General features: G+C 41.6%; 2 protein-coding genes and 1 long non-coding RNA gene across 7 annotated transcripts in view; 2 read left to right on the forward strand and 1 right to left on the reverse strand.

Annotated features, from left to right (window-relative positions):
- Positions 1 to 215: 215 nt before the first annotated feature.
- On the forward strand, positions 216 to 5,197 carry LOC120793991 (potassium channel subfamily K member 1-like). Its single transcript, XM_040134488.1, has 3 exons — positions 216 to 819; positions 2,987 to 3,391; positions 3,745 to 5,197. Exons 1-3 carry the CDS (start codon positions 468 to 470, stop codon positions 4,044 to 4,046), a joined length of 1,059 nt encoding a protein of 352 aa, XP_039990422.1. The 5' UTR covers positions 216 to 467; the 3' UTR covers positions 4,047 to 5,197.
- An 87-nt stretch (positions 5,198 to 5,284) lies between these two features.
- Positions 5,285 to 22,370, reverse strand: entpd1 (ectonucleoside triphosphate diphosphohydrolase 1). 4 transcript variants are annotated; one of them, XM_040135919.1, is made up of 11 exons: positions 22,255 to 22,370; positions 15,090 to 15,140; positions 13,774 to 13,901; positions 13,013 to 13,130; positions 10,571 to 10,721; positions 10,070 to 10,229; positions 9,758 to 9,961; positions 9,332 to 9,589; positions 8,771 to 8,884; positions 8,492 to 8,629; positions 5,285 to 5,952 (listed from the first exon to the last, which is right to left on the reverse strand). In XM_040135919.1, the coding sequence occupies exons 1-11, from the start codon at positions 22,268 to 22,270 to the stop codon at positions 5,746 to 5,748; spliced, it is 1,545 nt and encodes a 514-aa protein (XP_039991853.1). In that variant the 5' UTR covers positions 22,271 to 22,370; the 3' UTR covers positions 5,285 to 5,745. The 4 variants fall into 4 exon arrangements, with proteins under 4 accessions (XP_039991853.1, XP_039991854.1, XP_039991855.1 ...); XM_040135920.1 differs by lacking the exon at positions 15,090 to 15,140; XM_040135921.1 differs by lacking the exons at positions 15,090 to 15,140; positions 22,255 to 22,370 and adding an exon at positions 14,880 to 15,077.
- Positions 7,019 to 23,224, forward strand: part of LOC120794672 — a 31,430-nt gene continuing 15,224 nt past the window's right edge. For both annotated transcript variants that reach the window (XR_005708150.1, XR_005708151.1), the window contains exon 1: positions 7,019 to 7,089. This is a non-coding gene — a long non-coding RNA (uncharacterized LOC120794672). The remainder of the gene's footprint in view (positions 7,090 to 23,224) is intronic.

Consider the following 23,224-nt stretch of genomic DNA (forward strand, 5'->3'; position numbering starts at 1 on the left):
ATCTTTAAATCATTGACATTGTTTGTTTTGTGTACTGTATAAAAAAAAAAAAATTAAATTTTTTTTTTTTTTAAGTTTTTGAAGTAAAAAAAAATCTGTGTCTCCAAAGAAACCTGACCTTGTGTGTGTCAGGGAAAATGAATCCCTCGTAACGACTCCAAACACAAAACCTGCTGAACCGGTCGGGACTGGGGAGGGGAGCACCACAACAACACGCGCTCAGGTACTCGGACACACAGGCACGCTCTCTACCTGGCGCGGTGTACGAGCGACGTCACTACCCGCTTCCAATCAGATATGAAGAATGAGGAAGACGAGTCCATCCGCCGGGTAGAGAGGACAGAGGTCACTACCAAAAAAACAAAGGAAAAAGAAAAAAGAAAAGGTCTTTCTGTCTAGTTGGCTGAAAGGGGATGCGTGTTATTTATTGAGAAATAAAGTGCCATTAGTTTGTGGAAACAGGAGGGATGACATTCAGCTGTACCGACGGCTGGTGCGTCCGGTTTGTGGAGCGACACCAGCCGGCGCTGAACTTCGCGCTGCTGGTTGTCGGCTACGTCCTTTACCTCATAGTCGGCGCCGGGATCTTCTCCGCCATCGAGCTGCCCTACGAGCACGAGCTGCGGCGGGAGCTGGTGGCGGCCCGGCGCGACTTCCTGAGCAACAACACCTGCGTGTCCGACGCGCGCCTGGAGGAGCTCCTGGCCCAGGCGCTGGAGGCCAGCAACTATGGCGTGTCCGTGCTGGGTAACGACACCGTCCGCAACTGGGACTTCGTGTCCTCCCTGTTCTTCACCAGCACCGTGCTGACCACGACAGGTGAGGGGCCCCGGGACGCGGCTGCTCAGACACTGAAACTGTAGCGAGGCTTTTGCAGCCACAGTGTGATAAGCGTCCTTGGGCTTTACATGGCAAAACGGGAGCAGAGCTGTAGTCATACTTGTTATTTTGGAAGCACTTTCTGATAAGTCTACCTTTCAAAAGGGGGTTTCTTGGTTGTAACAGATGGCTTTATGGTTAAAGATCCCTTCCTAAGACGACGTGAGACGTATCTAATATGTTTTTTCCGACAAAAGACTCCAATAAACTCCTTTCAAATCCCTTAAATTACGCCTGTTCTTTCTCCAGAGCCTATGAAACTTTTGGTTTGAAAAGTTTAACGACGGAGCAAAAGTTGTCTCCAACGTCCCCGAAAAGCTCGTCCTCAGTGTACAGTGTGTGCAAATTTCAAACTACGATTTAAAAAAAAAAACTGGTTGTGATGCCACAAAACCAGGCTCATATGCGCATCTGTATCTGTAGCCTTTATTTCTAAACCCGGATTTTTAGGTTAGCACTTTCCTCTTCAGCAGAGGAAAGGGAAAATCCTCCTGCACGGTGAAGGTCAAACATTCAAGAGAGGTAACAACGAGTAAAACACATTTCAGAGATGACTGGGGTTTTAATAAGCCATTAATTAATAGTTTATAGATAAGTTGCCTATCAGCTGTTAATCACTACAATTTATGGGTTGGGTTAGGTTGTGAAAAAATACCTCTGGCTGGTGTCCATCCTTACCTGTTTGCTAATAGGGCAGTTCTGAATGTTGGTAATCCATTGATAGATACTCTTGGGGTTCACCCTCTCTAGTAAACCATCACATCTGCAGTTATACCTGTCAAAAATGGATTTTGGTCCAGATTCTCTGCAGGGTTTTTTTTTTTTTCAGTTATAGTCCCATGGAGGTTGTTCCCAGTGAATTAAAGGATGGGTTCACATGTTTGTAGGTCCGCATAAAAACAATTGTCAGGTGCCCATACGAACATTAAAACAGTTCTTGCTTGCTGTAATCATTCCTCCTGTTCTTACCGACCATTAAAAGATCCCTCCCGAAAGTGCATTTCAATGGAAGTGAATGCTCAGTCCTCGTCTTGTGCAAAAATGTCCTCAAAAGTTTATCTGAAACTTTATCTCACGTGAGGCTTCGGCCATCTGAGTCAGTCAAATCTAGTGGATGCCTGTCTTTTTTGGTATGAAATTCCCTCTTTGTGTTTCCACGAACAGTGTATTCCTGTTGAGCCGCAGTGAAAAGGACGAACAGCAAGAGCGGATTTTGCTCTAAAAGGTCTGCGACTTTGGAAAACGCTCGACTAATTTCCCGGCCTCAGGCTGCCGAAGCCACCATATCGGCTTCTGACAAACTCTGGAAAACTTTTTTTTGCATGAAGCGAGAGCTGTGGATTTTGTCCCCACTCGCTGTCCTTGGAATCGCATCAGGAAGGCACATCTGAAAGCCAGGATGAGCGGGGAATGATCGCAGCGGGCAAAATGCGTTTCCTTGAACACATTGGCACTTGATTATTGATTATTGAAAGACCGTGATTCTATCCTTTAAAGGGCTAAAGAGACAAATGTCCTGCCAGAGGAGTTAACCATTAATTAAGTCATTAGTCACATCTTACAAACCCTTTACCCAGAGTGACTTAGTAGAAGTTGGTACTGTTATCTTACTGTCCATGCATTTTGCATCATGAAAAGCAGTCTTTGCAGGTTTGGAAATGTTTGTGGGGAATAATTTGGGGTTTTAATGAGAATTCCCACCCCTGAGGCTCCATTAACAGCGAGGTTGTTTAACTGTTAGTTCTGCTAAAAGGAACGAATTAAAATCCACGTAGAACCCAGTAGCCCTCCGGCCCTCTGTAGTGTAAACATACTTGGGTTATAAAGAGGTTAACTTTAAAAATGATTTATCATTAAAACTCAATGAATAATTCACTAATTTATTCAGCCTGTTATTTATTTATAGTTAGTCTTGGATAGAACATTCACAAGAAAAACATTCTGCTGCTGAATGAGCTTCTGTCAGTCTTTCTTTCTTTCCTTCCGTCTTCCTAATTCTTTTTTATGTGTTTAAAGCTTCACAGAGCCTAAGTGGCTCCTGCAAGAAATCCCACCTCTAATAATACTGCTACAATTAAGGCTGTGCTGCGTCTGTTTGCGTTTTCAGGTTACGGCCACACTGTTCCTCTCTCAGATGAAGGGAAGGCCTTCTGTATCTTCTACACCCTCTTTGGCATCCCCATTACCCTCTTCTTCCTCTCTACTATGGTGCAGAGGATCATGGTCCTGGTGACCCGACGTCCAGTGTCCTACCTCCACCGTCGATGGGCCGTGTCTAAATCGAACCTAGCCGCCATCCACGCCACCTGCCTCGCCGTCTTCATGACCCTGCTGCTCCTCATCATCCCCGCGTGGATCTTTATCAACCTTGAGAAGGACTGGAACTTTCTGGAGGCTCTGTATTTCTGTTTCATCTCTCTGACAACCATTGGCCTCGGCGATTATGTCCCCGGAGAGACCCACAGTAAAGAGGCCAACCCACACCCACAGCTCTACAGGCTGACCATTACAGGTGAGGTGGCTGAATATACTGCCTCTGCTGTCAGGTGGAGGCCTTTTCAAAAATTGAAATCTTGAGAAATTAAGGACAACAGGCAGTTGCTGTATTTACGATTGTACCCACTGGTTTAGAAAGGGTTTCATGAGGCCAGGCACTGGCGAATCATCTCATTCTGTAGAACAATGGTTCCCAACCTTGATGGATCGTCGCCCCTAAGAGCACAGTATTGTTTACTTGTGTTTAGTTTTTTCACTTATCCAATACACCCATTATTTATAGACCCAACCTTTGTATGATCTTATTAGTCACACAGTACTGGTCTTTGTTCCTTCATGCTGCCATTGTGCGTGTGTTTGCTCTCCCAGCCTACTTGCTGCTGGGCTTGGTGTCGGTCCTGGTGGTGCTGGAGACGTGCTGCGAGCTTCCCCAGATGAGACGCCTCAGACAGAGGTTCTACCAAGAAAATGTTCAGGAGCTAGACTCCGAGACCATCCACATCATCGACCGGGATCACATGAGCGACCAGCTGACCGACCGCTCAGGTCACGTGACAGATAACCTACCAGTCATCCCGTCCGTGTCAGAACAGGCCGCGTCCTTACAGCAAGACGGCAGGTCAATGCCTTACAGCGCGGCATCAGGCTCAGTTGCTAACAGAAAACTGTGATGATAGATTGTCTGCCACACATTGTTTTTAAGGGACTGGTCTATGAAATTTTGCCCTGTACGTGGCTGCTAAGGACATACTGGCACCTAATGCTATCTAAATGTGTATATATGAGCGTATAAGCAGCCTGACCATGCCTGTGTGTATGTCTACATCTAAGCAGAGTCACTTAATTGCTTAAGAAGTGATTGCTTTCTGCCCTTGCCAACACCAACACATATTTGTGGTGTAAAAGCAGGAACCACCCACAGATAATCAGGATGGCATTGTTTTCTTGTTCTCTGCTGTTGCTCCATTCCTTGTAGATAAGAGTTACATCTGTGACACAGAGGAAGGGCTGGGCACCCAAACGGAGGGAAGCCCTGCGAGTTTCCACTTCCTGCCAAAGTCTTGAAGCTATAATTCCAACGCAGCATAGTTTGCTCTAGAGGATTTCACACTCCCTTTAAGCACATTGTATAATCCTTGGTGGTATTTGCAAATTTGCCTTCCTGGAATTCATAAAGCGGTACCAGATGAGTCAGAGAATGAGGCGCACCATCACTCTTCCTATTGTACATTATGTGGCATTACTCTGAGTAAAATATCAAATAATGCCAAGGAATTGGCTTCCTGGTTGCTCTTAGGTGGTGTTTGGCCTTCAGCTCCGCTTCGCATGGTTACATTCAGTAGTTCATTGTGGTAATAATACTGCAATATGTGCCCTCTTACCACTAGAGGGCATGACTTTCATTTTACAAACAAAAAAATAGGTTTACATGTTACTGGGAATTTATCTCTCATACTGCTTAGGGGATTGTTACTTAAAAATATAATTAAGGTGCAAGAAAAATGTCATTGTTGCCACTGAGAATGAGGGAGCATGGTGTGGAACAAAGTATTTTTTTAATATCCATATATTTTGTCAAGCCATCCCTGTTTACAGGGGAGCTAAACTGAATGGACAGTATATGGCGACGGATGTTTTATGTCTGCAAAACAGCTTGAAACTTAGCTTAATACTTGTTACAAATAAGAATAAGAAGGATTATACTTGTCTTCCAAAGATCATTTTGGTGCTGTTTTCACTCTCATTTCGCAATGGGTTTTAATCAAGAGCAAAACGTTGTCACGGTAGTTTTTATAGAAATACATTTTAAGTGTAAATAAATCATGCAATGTTAAAAATTAATATAACTGACTATGTTTTTTCAAATGTACAAATGACAAGCAAGTCAAACATTTTATATAAACTTGGGTTATTTTATTTATACATTGTTATATTCTCATATTTCAAGACACATACATGCAGACGGTGGGTACACACACACATTCAACCACGCATTCAAATGAACACATTCAATCTCAAATTACACACTCACACACAAACACAGCAAATGTCCTTCAAACAGGAAAGCAGAACTCACTCATCAGTGAGAGAAATATTTTTTTTCCTTCTGAAATGTCCTTGAGTCTGTATGAGCTGCAGGATTGCTGCTGTGCAGCAGAAGTTCACCTTCGACATCCTCAACAAGGCTGGAAAGTGTAAAGTCGACTTATTCACAAACTGGTAAAATAGCCCACACCAGCACACTCACAAACCCTCACACACGTTCCCTCCATTACCATCACTCATACATACATAATGTGTTGGCATGTGTATGTGTGTGTGTGCGTGTGCGTGTGTGTGTGTGTGTGTGTGCGCGCGCCCCCTCGTTTTTTATATGATCTGTGGCTGTTTGGAGCAAGAGGGCCAGAGAGGGCGCAAGCTGAGGATGAAGAGGACGATGAGCAGTATTGCGATGATGGTGATGATGGAGACGTAGCCGGCATGGGGCAGAAGGGGAGAGTCGGGAGCCTCGGCGGGAATCATGTTGGTCAGGTTCAACATGTAGCCCAGCGTCCAGCCTGCGTCACTGCCTTTTATCTGAACACAACACAAGAAGAGGGAAAACTATCACCACTGTCATTCACCGATGTACTACAGGCCAGTACAGCTTAGAAGTATTCATACTGTACCTGAATACAGACAGGGGACAAAATTAAAGGAGAGAACTAATAAATAAGTGGAGAACCATAAAGAACACTCATGCTTCCATGCACACGAGGGCTCACTGATTGTGCTGATAGTTGCTTTGATGAGTGGAAAAAATCATCAAATGAATCAAATGCTATCACCTTATAGTCACCAGAACTCAACCCAGCTGAAAACCTCTGGGAGGGTTTTGGACCAACAGACCACCAAAACACCAAATGAAGGAATGCATTTTGGAAGAATGGTCTTCATTCCTCCGGTAGAGTTCAGCGACTTGGAGGGTGTACGTCAAGAAGCAATGAAGCTGTCGTGAATGCTTACCAAGATGCTTTATGACTGTTTTGTAACCGATTTGGAACTCCATGCAAAGATGTTTTTACCCACACAGCATTTCAAAAGAAATATCCTACTTACTAACCATGAGAGAGTTAAATTGTCTTTAATCTGATGTAACATTTGCACAAATAGTGCTCACTTATATGGATTTAATGGCGGATACACACTTCTACCGACATGAATATTGATATTTTTTCTTAAGCGGAAATCTGAATGGAGAATTTTCTTTCTTTTCCACTGGGTTACTTCAAGTTCATTTGACAGAAGAACTTATTGCGTTGTAAACTACGGTGAAGGCCAGGTCTGAGTTATATTTTAATCATCCAACCAAATTCTCAATTCCTGTTGTGCAGGGCACATATATTTTAAGAGAACTGAATTCCCTTCCTTTTTTGTCCAATTACAAATCAGTTAACGCGACGCTTTATAGCAATTTTACGTGACCTCGTGGTCCTCCGTAAAGACACTATCACGGGCCCACTTTCAGCTGCTTCGCTACCACCTGACTATTAAGGTCCAATCATATTCTTGCAGGTGCGCGTCGCTGCTCTGGAGGGTACTCTGCCGACGCAGTGGGGCCAACGCTGCCTGCTGCCCCCGGCTAATTTACCGACTTTATCGTGTCGCTTCAGTCGAAAACTTGTTGGAGAGCCACTCACCTGATCTCCACCCGCCATTGATCCTGGGTCAAAGGTAAGTACCTGCTCCTGTGCTGCTTGTGCTTTCGTTCATTGCTAGTGATGTGTTTTTGTTTGTTTGTTTGTTTGTTTGTTTGTTTTTGCTCGGTAATGCTTGTAAACTGGCTACGAGGCTGTACCGCTGTTACTATTTAGCTTGGAATAGCTTGAATTGGTTCTATCTATTGCCTCCACACGCTCATTGGTGATACTGTGCCGCTACGAGTTTGCTTCAAAGTCATCCTGTTAAATCACGTGTATTTGCGTCGGTGGTGAAAAATAATTTATTGCGGCAGACGAGCTGACTTCCCGTTGGTTGTTTGGCCGTGGTGATATTTTCCCCTGACGGTGTTGGCATTTTTGGCGGGGGGGTGTTTCCTACTGTGCTGGCTCACTGCATTTCCGGTCGCTAGCATATTGTAAGTTGGTTGCCTAGCTTACCAGAGCTGCAACGGTTAACCGATTAGTTGTTCACACATTTGCTGCTCGTAGCTTCTCGACTGTGATGATTTGATGCTTTTCTTTGTCACATGGTTGATAGTTCAGGCCCTGGCTGCTGCTGTGTCCTTGAGCAGGATGCTAAACCCTGAGGGTTAGGACATGCATGTTTGTGTGTTTGTGTGTGTGTGTGTGTGTGTGTGTGTGTGTTTGAGTGGGTAAATGAGAGGCTAAATGAAGTGCTTTGTCCGCTAAGGTAGAAAAGCCCCATATAGAGCAAATAAATTCATTTAGTCCATTTTACTCAGTATACTAAGTAAGTTACATCTCAGATGAGGACGGTTCTTCTAACATTCAAGGGAAGTTGCAACAGGACTGTTGCTTCACATAGGTTAGGTACATTCAGTGTATCTCATTTCCCTTGTTCTGTATTTACTGTTAGTAGGTACTTTTTATTGTTTGCTAATCTGAGATTAACCAGAAGGTTGTCTATGAGGGTTAGTTCAGATGAGATGGGCTTTGCTGGCATCCAACTGAAACATGTTTGTTGTGGTGATTTTTGGATGGTGTAAGTCATTGGCTCTGAGTTTTGTTTTGTTTTTATTTATTTATTTTTAAAGCAAGGAACAATGATTTGTTTTTGGGAATTAGTTCTCTCAGCTGAATCCTTGTTATCGTTTGGATTTTTTGAGAGCTCCCTCCAGAGCCTTTTATGCTAAATCTAACTGTATAATCACTTAATATAATGGTCAGTTTCCTGACGTGTGTTTTTTGACTGAAGTGAGGAAACATGTAATCAGGTGTTTTGAAATTGTTTAACATTGTCTGGTAAGGTTGTTGTGAGTAAGGTTGTTTTTTTTTTTTTTTTTTCTCACTCTCAAGGTCTAAAACTCAGGGGTCATCACAAAGATATAAGTACAAGGACACAAAAACAGAGTGTTGATGTAAGATAGGAAAGGAGTGAGCTGTGATCTACTGACCTTCTTGATGAATTTTATGTTGGAGTAGTTCTCTGAGGTGAAGTTGTATCCTTCTGTCAGCAGGGTGAGGATGTACGTGCCAGAGAAACAGTATTCAGCCAGGTACTTTAGTTTTACATTTGGATGCTGCCGCTTTATCTGTTCAAGCAGTTCAAATGCAGTGATACCATTAATGTTTAGTATAGGTAGTCTGGAGGACATAGATAAGAAATGAAAGCAGATAAATGTGGCAGGACATTTGTTTCTCTGTGTGTAACTGATGCATAAATATGACCCAACCTGATCCCAAGGGATAGCGCAGTATACTTTTAGCTTTTCTATGACATCTTCCAGAGGCATGGATGTGTCAGTCAGATTGAGGAAGTTCATCACAAAGTAGTAAGCAGAGAAAGCCTACAATGAGAGAGGGAGGGGGAGAGGGGGAAATGAGGGCAAAAGGAAATGAACTAGTCCTGGTATCTTTAGCAAATGAAGTAATCAGTTTATAAATACCAATAAGATCAATTTTCATTATTGGACTCGTAAGCGTTTTTCTGGCCTCAGTGACTCACTGATTTTTGCTTGTAATTTGAGTCAATTGAGACTTAAAGCAATGCCAGTGAATTCTAAGGAGTTTGTGTATTCTGACGCACATCAGGAACATTATAAGTGAATAGCCAGTAATCGCTACTTCCTCTATCGCTGATCAGAAAGAAAAGTCATGCTCAAAATCAGAAGTTACGCAGCGGACTATGACTATTAAAGATTACAGCACATAGATCTGTATGTTAACAAAACGCAGCGTCTCATTGGTCACTGATATATTCTGATGAATAAACATTGACAACTGTGTTACCCTACCCCAAACTGCCCCTGCAAGACTGGCTGGAAGATCCCATTGAAAGAGCACTGACTGTATTTGCAGTGTGTAAAGTTGAAGACATTTTTGACGACTTCCTTGCATTGTAGGAAGTTTCCTTTCCCCGCATGAGTAAAGGTTGCAGGAGCTCCCTGGTGTTTCCTGTGTGACACACAGGGGCTGTCATAGAGGGTTGAGTAGTTCTTTGTCTCATTGTAGCCAGGGTGGAAACAAGGATCAAATATTGTTCCTGGACCTGACTAGGAGAGAGAGTGAGATAAAGAGGTGTAATAGACAGAGAGAGGAAGCCAATTGAATTTAATGTCCGTATTGTTGCATATTTTGTCTCGCGTATAAGCCTTGAATCATCTCAGATTTGATTTAGATCTACATTAATGTTAACAGAGAAACCTAAGTCAGAAGTCTACCTGAGTCTGTTGTGCCAGTGTCTTTCGCAGTGCTTGGTCTTTCCCGTAACACAGGAAGCTGTGAGTATACAGGTTATAGTCATTTCCATACAGTCTGAAGGTCACGGCGTTGTTTGGTGACTCCGAGCCATCATAACTATCGGATACAAAACTAATCTGTGTGGAGGCGCCGCCAAGGTCGAGAGCACCTGTGGTTTCCAAGCCCTGTACAGAGACAAAAAGGCATTGAAGTCAGTTTGCGGCAGGTGCACACTGACACACACACACAAAGCACATCTAAAAAACTTGCATACATTCTGTATGTGTACAAACCTGTTTGAGTCGATCATCCAAGTAGTTGACTGTGACCCAGCCGAAGGCACCCTCTTCCTGGCCACTCAGGATTTTTGCTCCCTGAAAGGAAAAGGGGGACTTTTGCAGGGTTTCCTCCACAGCCTGAAAGACCCTGGCTGACGCTGAGATGTTCTCCATACTGCATGCACACACAACATAAATTCATTAGATTGATTCAAATCCATAATTCAGATCAGTACAGCAGTGCATAAATAATAAATAGACTGAGTTGTATATAATGGATTTGACAGTAACACATTCGCTGCTCTGTTAGCAAAGTTCATGTAGAGATAAATCACAAAATAGGCGGATGGAAAATGCTATGGATAGCAGCACTGCAAAATGCAAAAACAGTTACAGAGCTGAGACTTGGGATATGGTCACACTAGTGTCGGAATGAAAAGGCCTTTTGTGGTTTGTGGTTTTGAATTCATGTTTTATGTCTGATTATGGGGATGTGTGTGTAGATGTGTACCGTACTCGAGCAGTCTCATTCCCGCAGTAGCCCCCAGATAAAGGGGGGTCTCCTGGTGTCTTTTTTCAGGGATTCGCTCCTTGGCCTCCTGCATGCAATCTCTCAGAGACTGACCTGCATTCCAGGGAGCAGATGCATAGCTGGAGATACCTGGACCTGCAAGAAAAACAAAATGTCAACAAGAGGGTGAAGTCCTTCAGCCTAAATCTAGTGACAATAAAACCTGGTGAGACAATTGGGTTCAGATATGCTAGCCTGCTTGGGAATTGAAGGTTATCTGTAGAAATTCATGAACTGGCAAGGAAAGAGAGCTTGGTGAAGACGTTATCGAGATATTTGCTCTCCAGTAAGCATGCCTGATGTGCCTTCCCTTAAGCAAGTACTTAATCCTGAAATGGCTCTAATGGAGTTTTGGATATAACTAGTGTGATTTTATGTTTTTCTTGCTGTTCACAAACCCCATGAAAACCAGCATTGCTTTAGTTTGTCTCACATTACCTTCTTATACCCTGTCTTGGGCACTCATCCCCAAGACTGGTGGCTATTGAAGACATAAATCTTTAAAAACAGCTCACAAATATAGTTTCTTTTTTTTTTTTTTTTTTTTTTAAAGGCAAGGCTAAGTTAAATAGCCGGGCACCGTAGTTTAAAGCAAACCTTACTCAAAAAAGTGTGTTTATCCTGTTGTCTGCGGGAGTCCACTGTCTGATGCCCAGGAAAGCGTTGTACTTTAAGCTTTGATAACTGATGTAAATTAAATGACGAAGGAGGCCATCACACACCAACGGTGCTTTTGTTAGATAAAAGGCAGTAGTTAAATGAGCTGACAGAAGAGACGCTAATAGCAGCAGTCAGTTTCACTGGCCTGTCTGTTATCTAGTGTGCTTCAGTAAATCAGCAAAAACAATTGGGTGCATTAGAAGCTTCCTCTTTGGCTGAGGTACTTAAGACGGACACATTTGGATTGTCATACTGGTTCCAGAACTAAATGGAACTTGACTTTATATATTGTTGTAACAAATGTTTTCTTTTAATGATTAATAAATACGTTAAAGGATTAGTTCTGCATATAAAGGAGAAACAAACATTTGCTCTCTTGCTGAGAGTTAGATGAGAAAATCAATAGAACTCTGATTTCTGTACGGTGTATGATTCTATAGCCAGCAGGCGATTAGCTTATCTTAGCATACAGGCAGGAAGCAGGGGGAAAAGGCTACCTTGGCTCTGCTGAAAGGTTAAAAAAGAAAAAAAATACTCCTACCAGCACCCCTAAAGCTCACTAATTAACATGCAATATCTCATATGTTTAATCAGGGCACAGTAACTTCCTGGAGTCTTGTTGTCAATGTGAGGTTGCCAACAACAGCTAAACTAAACTAGGCTTATTGCCAGTTGGCTCTAGCTTCATATTTAGGAAAACTTTGGGTTGCCATATTGTGAAAATATATTTGTTTGGTTTACATCCATCTCCAGCATAATTTGCTTTGTCCTATTACCTAGCTCTTTAATCATTATGAATCCTTTGACCGATTATCTTCTGTAAAAAAGCTGTGGAACATCTGGACCAAAATCCATTTATAAAGAACTTATCAATATTTGCAACTGCAGACTTTTGAAACTAATACTTTTTTTTTATTGAGCTTATCACAAAATGAGTAAATCATTAGTAGAGCATCATGGGTGTGTAATAAGCCATAATATCTGATGCCATAAATGTAAGTAAATCATTAATAAAGGGTTATTCCAATTCAATAATCCATCAGGTCTAAAATTGTAAATATTAATGAGTTTTATTTTTTTTCATTTTAATAAGTAGATTTTGGCTTCAGATACTTCAGAAGTCTTAAACAGAAGTTAAACAGTTTAGAGCTGATATTATTAGCCAGTGAATTGATTAGTGGAGGGACAAAAACATTAAATTTGCAACTATTTTGATATTTGATTAATTGATCATCATTTTTCAAGCTAAAATAAAAACCATTCTCTGGCTCTCCCCACCTCCAATGTGAGGATTTGCTGCTTTTGTGAATTGAATGGTTTTGGACGTCACTTTGGATTCTATGAAGTTGCGATGGGCATTTTTCACAATTTTCTGGCATTTCATAGACCAAAAATTATTCAGGTAACCCAGAAAATAATTAGTTGCAATGTCCATTAGATTAGAAGACAAAGCAAATGATGCTGGATTTCATTTGTCCGTTGCAACCCAAAAGTTGTTTATATTAATGCCTAATTACTTATCTATGAAGCATGAATGAATGAGCTATTGACATTAATAAATCCGTTATTTAAAATAATTAACCCCTCAAAGTATGTCTTATTATACACGTTCATGTAAGCTTATGATTGCCTTCACGGAAATATTTGCATTAGTGTGCATTAAAGGTTGCGCAATTGAATGTGAGGACTAAGTGTGTCTGTGTGACAAATTTTGCAGTACACTGTACCTTTGACTTTGCAGGAATGTGTCTGTGCAACTCTGCCAGTGTTGTTATCTTTCTCTGCTGGCCACTCATAGATATAGAGAGCTGTGTGGGAGGACCCAGCGTCCAGCACAATCCCATACTGTAGTGGAGACAGAAGGAGGAATTCCAGTGCAGGGCTCAGTGACTCTGGATGACTTCAATTCAGACATACAGTTTGAGCACTAAGTGTAAATGTGATTGAGATTATACACCATCTCGTGGTGTACGTCATGTTGTGTGTATGAATGTTTGTGCTTTTGCAACATAGGAGGATTCACTGGACTTCAGTCTTTGGCAGCAGCGGAAGTCACTCCTACACAAAGCATGACATACACCATGAGACGGAGGATAATCTCCGTCATAGTAATGATTGCATAGCCAATTGACAACCTTCCCAGAACTACTGTATATAAGGGACACTGTATGTTTATCTGTGCAAACAGAAAAGTATTAGTGTGTTGCTGAAACTATTCGGTAAAACAGCACCATAGACTATAATGAATAATAGCCATCAGACTCAAATTGGACCTGCATTTGTGACGAAAAGGAAAGGTGATTTAATATCCTTATCAACAGCCAGTGGCCATATATGGTGATGGATTTCTAGAACCAGTAGTACAGGTTGAGGTCATATTGACAAGAGACTGTATTTGGCTTGTGGACTTTGGACTCAGATCCCACTGTAATACAGTGTGCCTCCAGGGAGCAGGCTAAAATACTGTAATATTTTTACTCTACCATACCTTGTATTTTTGGGGGAGAGGCCTGTTCTGCAAAACTGCTACCGTCACCAAGGCAACAATCGCTATGACACCGATCACAGTGATGATGATGGTCGCAGGTGTATGCCAGGGGTTCTTCTCTTTCATCTCTGAGAGCGGGGGGTGGAAAGACAGTTGGACAGGAAGGAATGGTGAAAGGGTTGCCAGGGGTATAAAGGAGAAGATGAGGGGGGGGTATATTGTAAAGAGAGAGGGGGTGTGTGTTAACCAAGTCTTGAATCCAGATGTGAGTGATGTCACAGCATGGGATTGCAGAGCGTTTAATTGTTTTTTATTTTGTAACCAAGGACAACAGATACATTTCTAATTTGTTGTGTCTGAACTCATGCCAAAGCTGTTCATTGATTCTAGGGGCATTGTTATTTCAGCCACACCCCCTTTGAAAGGGTCTTCCCTTCCAACAACACCACAACACTTTTGCTAAAGCCGAATGATCAACAAGATTTCTACTTTGAAAAAGTATTCAAAGGAAACCAGTTTAGCTGTTTATACAATACATGAAAGCAGCTGGCCTCTGTCAAAAAGATAACTTGTGGAAATGTTGACCTATTATGATAAAACTGTAGCAATGAGTCGGTGGTGGCGAACAGTAATTAATAATTTCAACATCATGTTATGGGTAATGTTTTAATCCTGAATATATTTGGCTGCTGTGTCTGCTACCACTTTATTAGGTCCCCATTCCTCCCCTGAGACCTCATTGAGTTTCCACTGTTTACTAGTAGGATTTCGAATACACACACACATGTACACACAGATGCTGTTTTGATAACGTGATTATATATTCAGTTTTATAAAAGGACAAAAAAGGGTGGAGCAGGCTGCCTGTAATCACAAGGCTATTGTGATGGAAAAGACAGATGAACAAGATACCAGCTTGAATTGTAAAGTACACGCATGTTCTCGCTCGCTCTCGCTCTCTCTCTCTCTCGCTCTCTCTCACTCTCGTACTAACACACAAACACACACATGGCCATTTGATTATTACCAATGCTAGTAAACTGACAGACACGATCTAGGTGCAAATGACAGCTGGCAAAGTAAACACACACTTTGTAGAAACTGACCTGACTGTGGAGCACAGTACACAAATCCTGAGGACAAAGAAAAACAAAACACACACAGCTGTGTGTCTGCAGCGCTGCATCAGCAAGGCCTAGGTAGTGATAGTAAACCTGACCTTTGTCTACTGTGGGAAACCACAGAAAAACTGAAACTTAAAGCACATCAAAGCAGCTATCCGTTGGTGAACAGAGTTGATAAAAGAGAGCACTTACCTCTGTTGTCTACTTCAATTAACTTAACCACTGACGGGGGAGGGAGAGAGACAGAGAGAGAGAGAGTGAGGGAGGGAGGGAGGGAGGGGAGTGTGGAAGGGGGAGGAAAATATGGGAAAACGGAAAAAGAGAATGGACAGAAGGGAGGTAACAGAGTGATAAGATGAGTTTTTTTTTTTTTGTTTTTTTTGTTTTTTCCCTCCATCTTAGCCGAACAGAGCTGTGTGTGTGTGTGTGTGTGTGTGTGTGTGTGTGTGTGTGTGTGTGTCTCTGTTTGTGTGTGTGTGTCTCTGTTTGTGTGTGTGTGTGTGTGTGTGTTTCTGGTGGGGCCGCTCTGAGGCACTGAGTTTGGCATTTCCTCCCCAAGCTGGAGCAGCGAAGCGGGTCACTATGGAAACGCAGCTAAAAGTGTGTTTGTGCATGTGTCAGTGCGCTCTTGTGTGCATGTGAATCCCTTAAATGGGTCTCACACACACAGAGACACAGGCACTCACACACACACACACACAGCCTCAAAGAAAAGCAGGGGATCCCAATCCGTCACAGAGATGACATCACAGTAATAAAAAAAAAAAAAAAAAAAAAGGAAAATCAGTGTAACAAGGGAGTCCCCACTTCCCCTCCCTCCTACACGTCCCACAGATGAACAGGGAGAGACTAGTGCTGGGGGGAGTAGTGCTAATTAGTTCGGGGGCGGTGGGGATTGCTGGACAGCTAGTGTGTGGGCAGACCCACAACACGACCTGCCTGCAAATTTGTTGATCCAATCACAGATCCTTTATTTTCCTCTCTTGCTCTACACTCACGACAATACACACATGCTTATATTTAAACATACACTAGAATATCGCAGTTAACTTACCATTTACCATATTTCCTCAAAATAAAAACCGGTGGGCAAATAAAAGACGGGTCTCAGATAATGGTCGTGGTCGACACGAGCGAATAACGGCCAGCCCCCAAAATACAGGCCGTGGAAAAAACAAGGGTGGATGAACTCCTGGTGCCTGTCGTATAATGTGCATGTCAGTTAAGCACAATTTACATTTCTACCGCTTTAATTAAAAAAAAAAAAAAAAAAAATCAACAATCATGCTGTTTTCAACACTTTGGTCTGGATAACTAATCTAAAGTATTATTGTCCTCTTTCAGTTACTGTGGGTCTGTGTGTGTCTGTGTGTGTGTGTGTGTAGCCACTTTGCTTTTGCCGTCCTTTTTAATCTCGTCCGGTTATTGCTGCATTTGCTATGACTGCAAATGTCTCACGACAAAAGCTGTTTTTAAGAAAATAAAAATAAATAAACAAAGCGTTTCCGTCCATTGTAACGCTAGAGGGCTTTTAAGTTGAAACGGTTGGAGGAAGTGTTGAGTTTGCAGCAACAGCGTAACGCGGTAACTTTATCTGGGGAAAAGGGGAGCGGATCGAAACGCGGCTTCTTGTCGATAGGACGAATCATACTTTATCAAACAGAGGGAACAAGAAATAAAAGCCTGCTTCCCACAAAGGCCTGTTACCGTCAGCAGTTGAGGTAAATAAAGGCCGGAGCTGTATGACTCAGTCTTCCACGCTAAGAAAACACGCGCGCGCGCACGCACGCGCCCACACTTACGCACACCGAGCCACCAGAAAGTATCGTGTATTTTCTTTGACCAAAACTGTTTTCATTTCCAAGGAAACAGCCAAAGTTCATAGCTATTTTTTTTTTTTTTTTTTTGCTAGATAAGGGCTGGCTTTGTATTTATTCACCGTATATTGTCCTTACTGAGCATAATTTTGTCTCCCATCCAGTTTCTATATTTTTCCAGTGTAGCATCCTGCATGTCTCCTTTGGAAATTGCAGTTGGACTGATATCTCTTTGCTGATTTTTATTAAATTAAATTGCCTTAAATAAATCACACAATGTAATTCTAGGACAAAAATGTTAACGAAAAAACAATTTTGAAGCACCACCGGCCCTAAAGTGTGTGAACTGGAATTATAAAAGAGAGAGAGAGACATGTCAATATGCATTTGACAGGTCTCTGGCTGTTTTAGGCACAAAATGACCCTTCACAAGACTGACCCTCTGATGCTTGGACCCCTTCGGATGTGAGCCACAGACCTATAAAAATACCAAAAAATGTGTTTTTTGAGGTAACTCTTAGGATGTTAATGTTAATTAGTTGATTCATTGATCGTCTCCAGTGTTGCCACATAATTGAAATTAATCTGGGCAAATCAGAGGAAACCAAGGAGTAGCTGAGCTGGGACAGGCAAGAGGCAGCTAGAAGGGCTGACTGGTGTCAGGCTGAGACATACGCAAATCAAACAAATATGCCCCCCAAACATCCTTGTATTTAAGTCTCAGTATCTTGCTAAGGAACTTCCATTTTGGTTTCAGCTTTTGTAGCCAAAACTTGCAATAAAGAGTGTAAGTTTTTGGGTAATTGTGTAGGTAGGATGCATTGTTTCCGATCATCTAAGACATTTCAGAAGCTTTTCTACACTAACGAACGTTCTGATGGAAAACCTTCACTTCAAGGCAGCTCACTTCCCAGACAAAACTCTGACAAATTTATACTTTGAATTTTTTTTCGAGTAAAGCTGTCAAAGTTCTGTTTGCTGAATTAAGACTGTGACATGTGGGTGAAAGGTCTTAAAATCTTAGCGAGTGGACCTTGAGTTGGGATTATTTTGTCACGCAAGCTTTTCCAATTAATAATATTTTGTTCAGATAATTTGATTTTCATCTTTTTAAAAAAAGTCTTAAGATTCTATATAAAAGTTGCCACATTGGTGGCAAAGCTCATACAGCCAACCATAGCGGAGGTCCAACCACTAACCCTGACTGCATTACTGTCTGGGCTACCTCCATACAAGACCAGCATCAGTTGTCCGTTTGCTTTAGTGGGAGTATGGGATTCGTCAAACATTTTGCCGCAATGCGGCAAGAATTTAAATATGTAACTGCTACATATTGTGTGCACCTTGTAATACAACATATTCACATGCTGTTTGTCTAGTACATGTAGAATGTATCTATGAGAACATCTGTGACGTGTCTGCTGGTTGAAGGAAACGTCCAGCCTTACCATTAATGACAGCTGACTTCTTTTTTTTTTTTTTTCCTCTTTTTTATCGTAATAATCAAAGTCTATGAGGGAAGTAGTTACAGTAGAGCTGTAAAGATACCCTGGCGTGACTTGAACCCCACCCTTCCTCCCTGTTACTATCAATTCTGTGAAGAGTTTAGCAACAGATGGAACATTTAGTTTCCAAAGTCCTTTTTTAATTTGCTTACAGACAATTGTTTCATCATGTGTAATCACTTACTAATGACGATGTGCCTGGTAACCTACTAAACTGATACAGACACATAGCCACAAACACGTTGAGACAGAAAACAAGGCTTACCTGAGCGGCAAATTAAATGCATGAAATCATCAAGGGAAGCTCTTGGAACATCAACAAAGGCTTTTAGGCCACACGAACACACAGGTTTGTACATTTGTACTTGAGGAATTTTATTGACGTAATGCATTCCCTAAACACAACTACAACATGCCTGATCCCAAATCTAGTCTAATCCTAACCGTAAAACCAAGTCATACCCTTCAAACAACCATGTGAAGAAGGGAGGTCCAACCCGATTGTCCACACTTTCCAAAGCTGTCCCCAGTGCATGCACGGGCATACAGATGCTCACACACAAACGCAATCTTTTGTTCACAGGCACACACACTTGCACATACACAAATACACATCGATACGGACACATAATTCCACTCACATGCACCACAGTCTTTCCATCTCTAACCCTTCTGTAAACACACATGTATTGTTAAGGTGAGGCCAGGGTTGTTCAGACTACAGCGTGAAGAAAGACTGAGTGGTGGGGAAAAGGAGATCACCGAGGAACAGAAATGGAAAACATAATATCCGCTGTTACTCAGTGTATCTCTCTGAGTGCTTTTTTGAGTTTAATGCAAATATTTTAAGAATTTTAAGCGATTTTCTTGTAAGCAAAGTAAGTAAAAAAGCATTAGTAAATGCTTCAACTTGAGATTTAACTTCTGTCGCCTGCTGTAAAATTGAGTGTTGTTTAGATAAAAATCATTCACCTATGAAAACAAAGATCAACAACTCGCACTTAAAATACGAGAGAGAGAGAGAGAGAGACACAGTGTGAGAGAGTGTGAGAGACACAGTGTGAGACAGTGTGAGAGAGAGAGAGAATATTGTGAAACCCCGTGAAGGGGTGTTCCTTTTGCATTCAGCGATGAGTCAATGGGTGACACCGTTGGAGGATCAAATATGTGGTGTCATAATGAAGGGAGAATGAGAATACCTCCATGTAAGGCAGGTCTTAAATTTGCTGTGCTGCTCTGGTGTTTAGGCTCTTACAAATTATAAGTCTGTGTGTGGACACATCTACATGAACACTGTAGACGTAATACATGTTTTTATATATACGCGTAGTCACCACAACTCACCTAACAACATGGTGAAACATGACATAAATGTATGCGAGTATCAGCTGTAACCAATTTAACCAAGTATCCAAAGTTAAAGTGCTCATTGTTCCAGACCCGAATTTCCATGCTTTATGCACAACTTAAGAGGGAAAGAAATGATGACAGATGAAAGGTCAGAAAGATAGAAGAAAATAAGGAACGACGGGAGGACAAAATTATCGATGGAACATTAGAAATTTTAAATGTGATATTTTATGAGCTGCTGTTTTTGAATGTAGTCCTAAAATGACAAACTACAGCTGTCAAACAAATGTAGTGGAGTAAAATGTACAGTATTATCCTGTGGACTAAACATCAAAAGTCTCACAATGCAGTTATACTGTGGTAAGGAACTACTTCCTGAAAATTGTACTTAATTATGTCTATTGAGTTGCTTACATGGTCAAACCTGTAGACATTATCTCATGACCTATTTTTCCAATAAATAGAAGACATAATTTGAATATCACTTAAAGCACTTTTCAATGATGGATATGAATAGAATTGAATACTTGTACTAGGGAGTAAATGGACCATGTTATTTTAACACTCGTGCATAAACACTCACACACATCTTCATACTGTACTCATCCCAAAAGGATAAACACATCCACCATTACCATAGACATACACTGGTGACCCTCAGAACACACTGTCCTTGAACTGTCAGTGGGATTCTTGCTTCAGCATTTTCCTATTAATCAGACAAGTTTGTGTTTGTCCTTCACTGACTTGGCAGCTATATAAAAATAGTCTTGTTTGAGCTATTGTGAAACGGCACAGTCAACGTCTACCACTTCCTGAAATAAGGGAACCTCTGGCATATATGTCATATGATGAGACAGGAATCGCTTTTGCTCACCATAGGGAAGTGGTCTGTCCTCGTTTTGTGTTCAGTCCAGTCTGACCTTGCCTGCAGGATAGAATGACACTAACCTTGGGCTGGTCTACTCTGACATTTTTTAGCAGAGGAAAAAAATAGCTATTGCTGTTTTAGTCTAAACCGTGTTGAAATGCTGGGATGAAATAATAGCCACACACCTAATTTAATTTCCACAGTCGTGACTTGTTATTGACAGTTAAGATAATGTATCAGTCACTTAACATAAGCAAATTTGGCCTTTGTATACACTTATCAGATTGTCCAAGGATTCTTGTATTCACTGATACCTAAGTAGTCTACAACAAATGTTTTAGGTGCAAACAACACTGGGCTCAGTTCATGTTCAAGGGTCAAGTCACCCAAACTGCAAAAACGAAACCAAAAAAAAAGTGGGGTTTAGCCATGCAGGAAATTTTAATTTGTCCAGGTTTTGAGATATCAATGAGATTTGCCTCCTTGCCAACTAGTGGAGGTGAAATGATTTCCTTTGTGGTGTCCACAGCATAGAAAATAACCATGAAATTAAATTCACCTCCATTGTATTAGAGTGGACAGAGACAGATATGTTAAAATAAAATGTCACATATAATTAATACTACATGCAAGACATTTTTTGGTAATTTGGGCGAACTGACCCCTTAATCTACATAGAGCCAAGTGCCTTGTATTGATAGTTTAGATAAGGTATCACTCACTTAGCATAACAAAATATGACTTTTCTATACATTTTGTGGATTGTCCAGATATTCTTGACTTCACTGATACCTAAACATCATACAACAAACCTTTTTAGGTGCACACACAATTGGGCTCAGTTAATATTAAACAGTCACATCACCCAAATTACAAAGTTGAGGCTTAGTTTCCCCAGATTTCTTTCAGCTTTCTGCTTCCACACCATTTGCTGGAGCTGACAGAAGCCAAGTGTTTTTATTGTGAAACTTCAGGTTAAGGTATCAGTCACCAAACATTAGCAAATGTGACTTTGTATACAATTTTAAACATTCTTGATTCCAGCCTAAAACAAACTTTTTAGGTCCAGTTAATATATGGTTGAGTTGAAAGCTCAGCTCTTATTGTATGCGTTAGACTTAAAATATATGAATGAAATATGATCGCTGAAACAGTAATCACCCAATTGCTCCAAGGAACGTCGTTCCTTTACCTCATCTCCTTGCACTTTGTCTTATTGAACAGATTTAGGACTTAGTCATTACTCCAAAGTCTCCTACTATCCTGAAGCTCGAGTGTTGTCCCTCACTTGTAAGTCGCTTTGGATAAAATTGTCTGCCAAATCAAAAAATTTAAAATGTAAATACATTCAAACAGTCAGATAATGTTGAGCAGTTTCTCTGTCACATGCACTTTGCCTGATAAACTACCATAAACCTCACATGATCTTAAGAGTGTCTCTGTTTAAGTGTGCCTCTGTGTTTATCCTCAATGAAATAATCACACGGACTCTGTCAAGTCCCTGCTAAAGCGCACATTCAATACTCACACACACAAGCACCTGCTTATGCCGCTCGTACACACACACTCAGGCATATGATATTGAAAAGTCACACACCTGCCCCACACTGGTATATTCAGTCAAGCAAGTCAAACGGCTGGAAGAGAGCACACTCTCACCTGATACTTAACATTTACTGTGCAGACTGCTGCTACATCCTACTGCTGGATAAGCTTGGTGATAAGGATTTCCTACTCTCCTGTTTGCATGCGTGTGTGTGTGTGTGTGTGTGTATGTGTGTGTGTGCGCTAGTCAGTCATAGAAGTACACCTACCTCTTTGTGCAGACATGGGTTCTTTCTCAACAGCAACACAATGCTCTTTCTATTCTTTGCCCCTCTCTCTGCTCTGTCTCTCTCTCTGCTCTGTCTCTCTCTCTGCTCTGTCTCTCTCTCTGCTCTCTGTCTCTCTCTCTGCTCTCTGTCTCTCTCTCTTCCCCCCTCTCTCTGTCTCTCTCTCTCTCTTCCCCCCTCTCTCTCTCTCTCTGGTAACAGAGCTCTCTGCTCAGTGTAACGTTTTTTCCAGCACCTCCTTTCACATACACTCGCTTTATTAGGAGAAGCAGAGCTTCTCTCCTCCCTCCTACTCAGCCCCCTCCTTCCTAGGCGCCTTTTTAGCTGTGCCGTCTGTTTACCTCTCTCTGTCTTCCCCCCCCCTTTGTCATTTTTTTTCTGCTGCTGCCACTGTTTTACTCACTTGTCCTGTGTGTGTCCTTTTCTCCTTTCCCCATTTTCTGCATCTCCCTCTTAATCTGTCTCCCGCTCTCCTTCTCCACTAGTGTCTTTTTTTTTTTTATTTTATTTTTTTTATCATTTTTCTTCTGTCTCTCCTTCTCTTTGTCATTGTCTCTGTCTTGTAAAGTGGGTCAAACATGAAAGCGGTTTTAGATCTGGATGGGAGCTGGAGCTGAAGCTGAAGCTGGAGGGATATTAGAGAAAAAGCAGTGGGTGAACTCAGTCTTCTGCTTAAATCCTTGATACCTACCACGCTCATTTTTGTAGATGTAATATTAACTCTGATGAAAAAAATGGTCTCTTGATGGCTTTATTGAAGTCTGAAATTGAATATAGAGTCTCTAAAGTTAACTTCCAGGAGGCATTCCTGCTGCCCTGCATTTCTACATGCAGGGCAGCGGGAGGCTTTCAGTTCATGTTGACAAACCTTGAGTCCAGGGCCATTACACTGAAACTGCAACCTGTGTGTTATGTATGTACTTGTTACACACATTTACCAAGGCTGAAAACA

This window comes from Xiphias gladius, chromosome 9 (genome assembly GCF_016859285.1).
Source record: "Xiphias gladius isolate SHS-SW01 ecotype Sanya breed wild chromosome 9, ASM1685928v1, whole genome shotgun sequence".
Classification (NCBI taxonomy): domain Eukaryota; kingdom Metazoa; phylum Chordata; class Actinopteri; order Istiophoriformes; family Xiphiidae; genus Xiphias; species Xiphias gladius.